At 42.3% G+C, this 11,787-nt stretch overlaps 1 protein-coding gene across 1 annotated transcript; it reads left to right on the top strand.

The window, feature by feature from the left end:
* The first annotated feature begins 2,335 nt into the window (after window positions 1-2,335).
* Window positions 2,336-11,764, top strand: pcnx4 (pecanex 4). The gene is made up of 11 exons (XM_044047995.1): window positions 2,336-2,511; window positions 3,869-4,643; window positions 4,754-4,933; window positions 5,373-5,926; window positions 6,021-6,121; window positions 6,325-6,447; window positions 6,964-7,324; window positions 8,519-8,622; window positions 8,704-9,809; window positions 9,917-10,103; window positions 10,815-11,764. Exons 2-11 carry the CDS (start codon window positions 3,946-3,948, stop codon window positions 11,064-11,066), a joined length of 3,666 nt encoding a protein of 1,221 aa, XP_043903930.1. The 5' UTR covers window positions 2,336-2,511; window positions 3,869-3,945; the 3' UTR covers window positions 11,067-11,764.
* The last annotated feature ends 23 nt before the right edge of the window (window positions 11,765-11,787 follow it).

Below are 11,787 nucleotides of genomic sequence, written 5' to 3'. Positions count from 1 at the left end.
TTTATGCCAGAAAATGTCTTTAAGAGGTAACGCATACAAGTACACACACACACATGCTCTGAATGGGGCTATTATTGCTGGTCCACTAACTCCCTACATTTGCTGTGTCTGTGCATTCAGAGCGCCATTAGTCCAGGACTCTGTGAATAATTGCTGAATGGACCATGTTTTCACTGCCATCTACTCAGGTTCCAGTGTTGGGGGTTGATGTAGGAGGTGAAGTGAGAGGGGCGAGGACACTGATTGATGTTTGATGCCGAGGATAACACTGCGTCCTGCTGCAGTGCTTATTTAAGCATTATGCACACGCATATCTGCTGCGTGAACCCTGTTACCCTGCACGCGCTGCACGTTTACCAGTTTGTATTAACTTAGAAGGAGCTTCAGTGGAGCTTACGATTACATCTTTACTTAATGTTTTTATTTTATTTTTATTTTTTTTAAATCCAATCTCTCACCATTTGCCTGCTATTGTGAAGGTTATCATCAAAATACAAATTATTGTGGTCACAAGGTGCACATTAATGCCCCAAGTTCATTTTTTTATTCAGCCCCGTAAATACATCCTCTGCTCAAAATCAATCTTGCCACGGTGCTCATCTCCAAATCAGTTACTGAGTTATCACTGTTGCTTGCCATTTTCCTTTAATTTGTTTCCTGTGAGGTTCCCTTGAGAAAAAATAAAAGAGCGAATGGAGAGAGTAAAAATACAGATAAAGGACTGTTGTGAGAGTGACAATTAGAATGAAAGGGAAAACGAAATTCACAGAAACGTTCAATCTTAACTGCTATTTATTTCTCCTTGCATGCGAGTTATCTCATTACTGAACCTGTGTGTCATTCATCACATTACTTTAAAGCGTGTCGGTTGGTTAAAATAGGAAAAAATAAAAGGTGATGTGATAACAAAAAAACCTCAAAACAGATTAATACTCAGCCAGTACACTTAACAGCCAGCGATTTTCAAAGAACTGTCAGACTGTCTGCATTTTTGGCCTTTTATTTTATATTCCATTTGTTTCTCTGTTAACGACTCTGACATCTTATTCCTCCTCAGATGGCTGATAATAAAAATGGAGCAGTTGTTTTTAAATAAGCGATGCTTTTGGGGCAAACGTGGAGCTATACATGTTGTCATGATGACTGACTGGCGTTTCCATTGTCATAATGTTATTGTTTTCTTTGTGTCGTCCACAAAGAGTAAAAACAACAATTTAATCTCCCTCGCTTGAGATTATTTTCTGTCATTGTGTTAATATTGTGGCCTTTTTTTTTAGTTGACCCCATCGTGATCCTCCCGTTGTGCTTGTCCTTTCAACATGTGCATGACATGTACATGATTAGCATTTACATGAAAACAACAATTTGGTGTGGAATATTAATATTAAAATTCCAGATTTTGAATAAGTGAATTCAGGATTTAAGGATACTGTGCCAAATAATGTTGATAAAGAAGGTAATATTTATATTACTTATTGTTATATTATACAGCAGTTTATAGCATTACATCAACTGGGTGTAAAATAATCAATATTTCAAGATTTTAAAATGCAATATACTGTCATGTTCTTATTTCTGCTGCTCACACAGAAAATTTATTTATATTTTGTTGTCAGGTATTTATTTAATGTAACACAAACCGCCTCCTTTGAGAAGCAACAAACCAGAGGTGGAAAAAGTACTGAAATATTCTACTCAAGTAAAAGTACCATTTTTTTAAATAACATTTTACTTAAGTACACTTAAAATCAGTGGTCTAAAAATGTACTTCAGTTAAAGTAAATAAAGTAGCTTGTTAAAAATGTACTCTGAGTTAAAGTTACTTAGTTACTTTTTTAACAAGGTTGGGGTTCTTGTGTCGTGCAAAGAGGACAAGGGAACACAAATCTCACATGAATTGCTTTTAATTAAAGGCAAACCATTACAAATTAAAGCACTGACAAAATAAAATACGTAAGCACAAAGTATTAGTCAACATGGGTCAAAGGTCACAGATGCTTCAACTTTCTTACTCACTCGGGCATTAATAAGTGCAAATTCACCTGTCCTTGTCCTCGTCAGTCACTGCCACAGTTTCCAGTGAGTGAATTTTATTTATTTATTTTAATTCAGGCCAACATTTATATGATACAAAAAACTATTACATTACAGTAACACGAGTAAATATAATTCATTACTTTACACCTCAAATATAGATTTGTCTTGTTCCCCAGTTAATGTGGTGTGTGTGTCTACTGTATTTGCTGAAGGGCGGGGTTGTGTGTGTTTTGGGCGGGGCTTATACGGCGCGTCCCAATCAGAGACCTCGCCCTCGTGTCCTCTCCACTCCTATTGGCTCAGATGTGTGCGTGTAATCATGCCGACGTTCCCTCTTGGCTTTCTAGCGGCTAGCTAGCTAGCAGCTGGGCTAATGTTAGTGCTGGCGATTTACGCTCGTTTTCCTCCAATACAACACAATATCACCAGATATTTCACAAAGCGCTTCTGCAATCGGACGCCGCGCTGATGACGGTAGGTTAATGTCACACATGTGACACCGAAGGTTGCCTTACACGCTGTGATTCCCCTGGTAGTAATAGCAAGCTAACGGGTATCGAAGCAGATCATAGTTGCTGGGGCACTGCTAGCTATCAATAACAGAGCTAGCTACAGCAGACAACAATTCCCGATTAGACGAGCATGTCTTTTGCTTATGTCCTTTAATTGTTTTATGAAATGAGACACGAAATGTCCCACTACTAGATTAGCCCAAATTAGCGCATGCACAAGCCGCTGCTTGCGTGTTTTGTTTTCATGGCAACTCAGTAGGTGTTGCTCCTGTCTTTATCTCTCTTTGTGCCACCCATTATTAACCGAGAGGAAATGCACTCAAGCTTTTGCTAATAAAATCTCCCAGATCTACGAAGTCTCGTTGAATATGCTCAGGCCTTTTTCACACGTATACGTTAATTTATATGTGTTTCCAATATACAATATAGAAATTACAGTCTTGTGCTCATCCTTTCCAAATAAAAACATTGTAAGAAAGGCACTTGACCACAGCCACTTTCAACATGTGTAAATAATAACATGCTTATATGATGAGCATTTATATGAAAACAACAATTTGGTGTGGCATATTAATATTCTGTGTCAGATTAATAATAAGTAGATTCAGGAATTAGAGATCAACTATTATCATCACATTATTATTATTCTAAAATGACTGTATATTCATTTATATATTTTAAAATATATATTGAATATTCAAATTAATTTTCTAAATGCTTCTTTTAGTACCATTGACTTGTGAGAAGCCTTACAATCTTCAACAACTACTGAATATACACTCATTTTAAGAACATCCATAATCTTTTCAGATTCATAGAGGTTAAATGGACAAATATCAATGAATGTAAGCATTTGGGCCACATTTTCTGAAAGCATATGAACACAGAAGAAACGGATAAACTCGTCAAACTAAGGTTACGAAAACATTTCTAATGTCACTAATGTAATGTAACAAAATATTGTGGTGTTAAAAAAGTGAGTTGCATTACTAAAAACTTCCTTGGGTTACTAAAATATGTTAGGATACTTTTCTGTGTGGACATTTAAAGTGATTATTGTACATTATGAGACTGACTGAAAATATGTAGGTTGTCCTTGTCCCTAGACTCTATGGTGGCAAGCTTCACAGCATTTTCATGTCACTTGCAAAGCTTTCAGTTAAGGAATAAGTTTTCAATAATGGAAATTCACTGCATTCAACCTATTGTGTTTTAATTGCAATGCACAATTATTGTCCCATCTATAAAAAAAACAAAACAAAACAACATTGTAATCTTCTTGTGTCTGTTGCCTAACTAAAGGTGTGTTTTTATTGCAGACAGCTTAACTGTGTCCGAGACGATGAATGGAAACCCTCCTTCGGCTGTGTGGAGATGACCATCCACCCCTTTGGGAATGGTCAGAATGGGGCCAGATGTGCCCCTTCTTAATGAATACAAGCAGGAGTTCTTCTGGAAGCGCTTCCCACAGACAGTGTTGGGCGGTCCGCGCTTCAAGTTGGGTTACTGTGCGCCACCATATGTCTATGTTAATCAGGCAGTCTTGTTCTTGGCGCCATGGCTTTTTGGAGGTATTGGTACTCTGCTCTGCCAGCTGCAGCTGCTTCAGGAGCTCCATGCTGCAGTGCTCTCTGGTGTGCTTATGTTCGGGGCTGCGGCGGGTGTCCAGGCCTTGGCGTTGTATGCTGCACGGAGCAGTAGCACAGTGGAAAGACTTGGTGCACCGAACATCCTGGTTGATGAGGAGGAAGTGGAATTCACCCACTGTGTCAGCCCAGAGACGGTGCGATTCATTGCCCCTGGGAAGAGGTTTGGAGTGAACGTGGTTCTGCATACAGTACTTGCCGGGGTACTCTGTGGCTTTGGAACATGGTATGTGTTCCTTGGCAGACTGACTGCTCTTTATGGCAGCATTGGTGTATCCGTCGTAGTCTTTGTCCTAAGTTGGGTGACACTGTGTATAGCGGAGTACTCCCTAATTGTAAATACGGCCACAGAGACGGCCACTTTCCAAGCACAGGACACATACGAGATCACCCCACTCACCCGGCCACTCTACATTTTTATTTTCATCGCTATTGACTTGGCTGACAGGTGAGAAAAAGCAAAAAAAGTTGTCTGATTGTCTAAGACTTCTTCCTAAAGAATACTGTTCTATTTTACATTTCCTTGCTGCCCTCTGGTTGAATCATTCTCTGGTTTAGGTTCTCTGACTCTGTCCCTGAGCTCCAACTGGCCAGCCAAGTTCTCCATGTGCTGTTCCTCTTCCTACCTCTACTGTGGGCGCTGGGTATCCTGCCTCCCTTGGATGCTCTGCTTCTCTGGGGCATGGAACAGGCTCTTGTGTTTGGCTTAGGAGGCTCACCCATGTCTAGCAACGTCAGGTATATAAAAAAAAAACCTCAAGCAAAATCTATTATACTGTTTTATAGGACGGAAGAATGAGCAGTAACAGGCAAATTATGTTTGTCTTAAATATTGGCATTGGTTGCATACATAATTTTACGGTATATACAGTGTATGTTCCCTTTTTTCATATTAAATTTATTTAAATACTGGCACTACTGTAAATTATATTTGTGCTAATTATTTCACATTGAAATTTAGCATATGAAGTCATAAATAGAATTTCACCTCAGGACATTTTGGTATGGCTGAATTATTGTAAAATACCTGTGCATCCTCACAGCATCAGTCTAATCCCAAATCCTGCTCATGTTAAGTGAGTAATCACTCCTGACTGTAATGGTCTAACTGAAGTGACAAGTGTGAAACTCGCGTGTGTATCATTAGCCCTGACTTGGTGTGTGTGCTATCCCACAGGCTGCTGTTGATGTTTGGTGTATCTGCCGGTGTAGCTGTGTGCAATTATTTCATCCCATCAACACTTGGTGTGGTTCTCTTCTCCATCTCTATGGGGTTTTTGCTGAGCCTGGACCTCAGCCAGGTCAGCACACTCTGCAGAGGTCCTACAGCAGCCTTTGGAGACCATGCATTTCGCACAGGGGGTGCACCACCACCACCACCACCACCACCTCCTCCCAGTTCTTTTGGTTGGAATCTGGGCTGCAGGGAGCTGCTGCTATATTTGAGCCTGCTACTGGTGGCAGTGGCAGAGGCGGGGCTGTTGCATCACTTCCTCGGTTCAGCTCAGTCTCAGAGCTTGGTTATAGGACCTCAGGCTCCTGTCAGCTACCTACTCCTCATACTTTTCTGCCTCTGCTGGGCTCTCAGAGAGATCCAGGGGGCCTATGTATTTGGTGGGGTGTTCCTCAATCCCCTGTACCCGAAAGGGATGTCCAGTGTACAGACTTTCAAGCAAAGGAATAGAGGATTGTACATAGCTGCAGCAATCAGAAGAGTCCTTCTTTATTTCGGTGAGCTTCATGCAATGGTCAAGTCCAGTATTATTATCTTTCTCTGATGTTATAATGCAATTGTGTTTAATCCTATGTGTGTTTCACCCCACAGTGTCTCCATTTGCAATGGTTGCTTTTTTGTCGATGGACAAATCTCTGCAGCTTCTCCACAGGGCTGCCCTCAGTGTGGGATTCACACGAGCCTTCAGAGTGGTATGTATATCCAGTCTTTAATATCAGTGGGAACAAAAAATGCTGATATCTAATGATAATTAAGATACTTTTAAAAGTATTTTTTTGTCCTTTAACAGAAAACTAAAATAAATGTGTCCTTGTGTATTCTTCGCATGAAATGTGCGTGCTTTTCACTCGCATTTTGTGCCCGTCATGCTCACCTCAGTGGTTGGTCCGTACAGGTGTGGCAGAGCTCAGAAGATGCTCTGCTTCAAATGGTGGTGGTGGTGCTGGTGCGGCTGGCAGCCGGAAACAACATGCTGCCGGGGTGGGACAACCTGGGAACTGGAGTTCAGCTTCTTCTGGTGAGATCTGCATGGATTTGCTTCTGCCATATGAATTACAACATACAGCCTCTGTAGTCTGCGCGGGCTAAAATCTGAGCCACAGTGCCTCGTCAAATGTACACTCCAGCTGTGAAAGGCACAATGACCTACTGTGGGGCTATGGGACATTTCATTTCTTAACTTTACTGTTTGTCTGCAAAATGTACACTGTGATGGGACTATTGTTTTCCAAAACTCAAATATGACACACCCTTTCCATATAGATCGCTGTTTGAATAAAATAGTAAATACATAGAACACCTATGTAATCATTTGCCTTAACAGTTCTTGTTGACTCTCAATATTTGTTGATTCAGCTATACTTATATTTATTACTGAAGGTTTTTTTCTTTTACAAAAAGTATAACTTTTAAAAAAAATTAATAAAAGTAGATAAATAATGAAGTTCTCAGTTCAATTTAAAACCAAACAAAAGACTAAGACCTGCTGGTGGTTCAGTAGATCAGCATGTTCACCTCTGTGATTCTGATTCAGGTGGGCCTGGCGATTGACAGAGTGACCCAGTTTCTGGCCAAACTGAAGTTCACCCTGACTGTCTTGGTGACGTCATGGACGGAGAAGAAGCAGCGCCGCCAGTCGGCTGGAACTCTCTTGGCTCTCAATGCGTCTATATGCCCGCTGCTTCTGGCAGTGGTGACCCTCTCTGCTCTGCTCTCTGCCCCACTGCTGCCCCTCTTCACCCTCCCCATCTTCCTGGTTGGGTTTCCCAGACCTCAGCGCAGTTGGCCGGGGCCTGTGGGTACGGCCTGTCCCTGCATAGACTCCATCTTCTACCAGCAGATGAGTGGAAGCCTGGCCTCTGCTCTGAGGACGGCCTTTGCAAGAGGGTCATTGGGTTAGTATTGCATGCTTGATAATCACCCCTGTATTTTGTGTTTTTACCTTAAATCTTCTCAGATGTTACAAGTAAGCAGTGCCAGACTATCTTACTATTCTATTGAGTATGTACAGCGACATTTGAATTGTTTTTAATGGGATTTAACCAGTAGCTGCCAGGTATAATTTATATGTAAAATAAAGTATGCTAACACTAAAGAGTTGTTGGGCTGTATTTAAAACAAACAAACAAAAAAATCCTGTATTTTGACATTTTGACACTGACCTATCCCGTGGTTCAAGTCAGTATGCTAATTAAAGAGCATCGAAGCATCATCTTGTAGGTCTTGATAGTAAGAGGAATGTTATTGCAGCTCTTCGGAGTTGCTGGCAGCATGAGCTCGCATGATCCAGTTGAGCTTCTGTGAAGTGACCCAAAAAAAAAAAGCACTGATCTGTATTCATTACATCCAAATGTTTCCACACCATTAACTGCATAATACTCTTCTGCTGCTATGGTTTTGTTCTATGCTCGATCGGGAGGGGGCAGGGGGAAAAAACAGTATTTATGAGGGGATATCATGTCTTAGTGATTTTCTTTATGTGGATAAGGTTTGGGGGGGCTATTGCTATGATGTATAATTCACAATAAGCACCTTAAGTCGATACTCGCAGTCTAACGGTAGTTCTTTGTGGTGTGCTTTTGCTTCGCTCACACTGGGCGGGCTGGGGAGCAGTGGCCAGGAAAAGAGTTTTCCTAGCGTGTCACTAACTATTATGTGGTAGCGGTTGCATCTATCTGGAGATGTCATTATGGGACATGACATTATCCTTGAGCCAAACAGGCACCTGTCAACTTAAAAAAAGCTGTCATTAGTCCACATTGAAAAAAAAAAAGTCAGTGAGGTTTTAGAGACGAATGGAAGGCTAAGGCCAAGAATCTTTAGATCTCTGTGCAGTCAGCCAGTCAAAATAGTATCATGACCTTCCTGTACTACTGCGATGTACACGTCGCCTCGCAGCTCATCCAGTAGCCATGTTTTCCACCTACTCAGCACAGCGACGCACTGCTGATGCTAAATGAAAAGGATGGGCACCAAGACATCCCTGTGCGTTGCATGATGTATATGTTGTGTGTTCCCTTATTCATTACATTTCTGGCATGTTGGAAACATGGATGATTTAATGAATTAAATTTACTTTCCCTTCGTAGGATCTTTAGCCCCCGGCTCTCATTTTCTCGGCCGCTTTCAGGACCGTATGGTTTGGATAATGATCCTGGAGAGAGGCTATGGCTATTGCACAGTCAACATAAAGGTGCGGGGTCTTTCTGATTTCCTGTTTTTGAGTCTCGTCAGCGGTGTACAAGACTACATAACGGGGTGTGTTTTGTTACAGGGTCTGGAGCTGCAGGAGACATCTTGTCACACGGTGGAGGCGCGGCGAGTGGATGAGGTGTTTGAGGCTGCCTTCGAGCGCCCCGAACATCTTGGCTTCACTCAGGGCTTTAACCTGCACTGGGGCAACGCCCTCACCCCTTGTGCTGCCCTTGCAGTTCGAGTCTACTCCGACGCTCGAAATGTGCTCTCTGGCATCATTGACTCCCATGACAACTTGAGGAAACTTCAGGATGATTTTCTCAAAGTCCTAGTCTGGTTGCTCATCCGATACTGTGTTCAGAGGCATAAAGGTTTCCTTTGGATTAGTGAAGACGGGCTCGGGGTTGGAGGCAGGAAGTCCCAGTCATCCCAGGTGGCTCAGACGACCTGCAACCCGCCGCCTGAGGCAGTAATTGTGGAATCCAACGTGTCGTCTCTCAGGTTTCGACAAGACAGCTCCAGCTTGACCTCCTTTGGGGATTGGTCAGATGAAGATGACTTATTTGGCCCTCAACCAGCCAGGCGGACAGTGGCATTAGTGACTGCAGAGGCCCAGCCTGGACACACAGTACTGCAGACAGGCGCCTCCCTGCCAGGCTCTGTGGAGATGGACAGTCTCTTTGAAAACATGGCTCTCTCTGCCTTGCAGCCTCTGCAGCCTCTTGGACTGCGCATTGGGATGCCAGCAGTAGATAATGGCAGAAGCACAGAGGTCTTCAGAGAGAGTCCCAACTCTGTTCCTCATCTGAACTTTAGTTGCCCTCAATCGGAGGTATTTAATCTACCAACGGGGTGGAGGACAGCACCGTTACTACCGTCCCGCCTGCTGCAGCTCAGGCCTTTGTTTCCCGAGGACTGGTTTCGGTTTACCTTAGGTCGCTTTGGGCCTGCTGTACAGGGCGAGACGTCAGAGGACATGTCCAAAGCCCTGAAGGAGGATGACGCGTTGAAAGAACTGCACGCTCAGGTTGCACTTTCCTGTCTCATCTCACTGGGGGCAGAGTCTGCCTTCACCAGTCCCAGTTACGTGTACAGGCTCTATTGTGGAGATGTACCATGGACAGAAGGACTCGAATGGCTCTCCTCAAGTAAAGAACTTTATCAGCTCTCTCTGCAAGCTTTCAGGTAAAATGTATTGTTTACACATTCTGTTCACCAGAACTTATTTACACTTTTGGAGGGGGGGGTTTATATTTAATTGAATTCTACCTCTATGCTTTTGTCTACTTCAGGTTCAGTTTCAAGCTGCTGTTTGATCAAGCGAGCCTAGGGCCCTTGGAGTCCCTTGAGGAATTGTTCAGCACCTTGGAGGAATATGAAAGGGACTGGTACATTGGCCTGGTGACAGAAAAAGGCTGGCATGACAGCGTCCTTAAGGAGAAACCCTTCCTGTTCTCTCTAGGGCACGACCTAGCTATGGTAATGAAACAGACAAGTCCTTGTCCACACTCCCTCTGAGCCGTGACACATAAAATCTAAAGTCATTTCTTCAGAACTTTACCCAATTAATGTTATTTAAGACGACTGTCCTTGTCCCACGATAAAAAGCACTTGCAGGGAATCTATTTATTACATTTAGTGTGTCGACCTCTGCTACTCTAAGTTGTTATATTCCCACTTTCAGCTGGTTAGCATTGGGAAGTCTGTGGTGTAGCTGCCAGCTACATTTGCATATATTTATATTTACTATTTGCATGTTGACCACCGTTCCATGAACTTAAAAATGTACAAATATCTGAGCTGCCATTAACTTGGTTTCCTCATGAGTTCAAAATGTGCAGACCTACAGTAGATTTTGCCACGTTTTCTCACTAAAAACCCTGTGTGTGGGAACTCACGGCATGAGTTGAGCACCTCGTTTTCATCCAAATTAACATTAAGACATGCAATTGTAATTTCGTGCCAATCACATTTGATTAAATGCAATTTTAGCCAGATTAGCATATTTATAGCATAGGGTTCAAGCACAAGGGGTTATTATTAATTATCAATATTTATTAAGATCATACTGTATATATTCTGGAACGCTCCATTGTAGAACTAATAAAGAATGAAACGATGATGCAACAATTCAAACATCGTGTTCACATAATGAGTAAAAGTGTACTTAGAGACTGTCCATGTCCACAGGGTACCTACACGGGGCGAGTCCTGTCCCTGCAGGAGCAGCTGGTGCAAGTGGGCCGTCTGAATGGTGAGGGGGTACGAGGCCAGTGGGCAAACCTTTCCTGGGAGCTCCTGTATGCTACTAATGACGACGAGGAGCGTTACAGCATCCAAGCTCATCCGTTCATGCTCAGAAACTTAACCGTTCAGGCGGCCGATCCCCCTTTAGGGTATCCCATCTACTCTTCCGCACCTCTTCACTTCCCCTGCCTCTGAGCTACTTTTGAAGAGGTACCGTGCCCCAGCAGCAAATTATCTTGCTTCCAAAGTCGGTGGTTATTGGGAAATTGACGTGGAACCTATTTCAAAATCAAGAGAAAACTTCAATCGGTTTTTTTGGAGTTTTACTTTTCTAATTCTAATTCAACCGATGTCGTTTTTCCCAACATTGACATTATGTTACGTCACGCTGTCCCATGGTACAGGTTCCAACATCTTGTTCACATGTTTTAACGACAGTGTGGACATTTTTTTCACTGGTCAGCACTTTCAAAAATAACATTGACCATTGATGGACCGCCCACCAAAGCACATAGGTTTTGTGATTTGTCTGTTAGTTGAGCATCGTGTTTATAAAGAAGTGGAATAGATTTGCCCACGCCCACCCACTAAAAGACTCCCACGGAATACCTCTGGTTTTATTGTATTTTTTTAGATTTCGTAATTATCAGGCTTCACAGAAAAAAAAAAAGGGACATGACTTTTAGTTTTGTTAAAGATATCGAGGATGTGCCTTGGGTAGGTCTTGCTGTACATGTGTGTTGTTTATTGCTATTGTATTGTTTACACTTCACTTGTTTACAATTTAGAATGAAGACTTCAATGAATATGTCCATTGTCACTTGTAAATATTGATATTTCTTTTTTATATGTGTAAATGTATATACTTATAATAAAATAGCTTGGCAGAGGCAGTCGTTTAGATTCATTTAAACAA

This window comes from Solea senegalensis, linkage group LG16 (assembly GCF_019176455.1).
Source record: "Solea senegalensis isolate Sse05_10M linkage group LG16, IFAPA_SoseM_1, whole genome shotgun sequence".
NCBI lineage: Eukaryota > Metazoa > Chordata > Actinopteri > Pleuronectiformes > Soleidae > Solea > Solea senegalensis.
The sequence above is the reverse complement of the archived record's forward strand: the minus strand, read 5'-3'. Positions and strand labels throughout refer to the sequence as shown.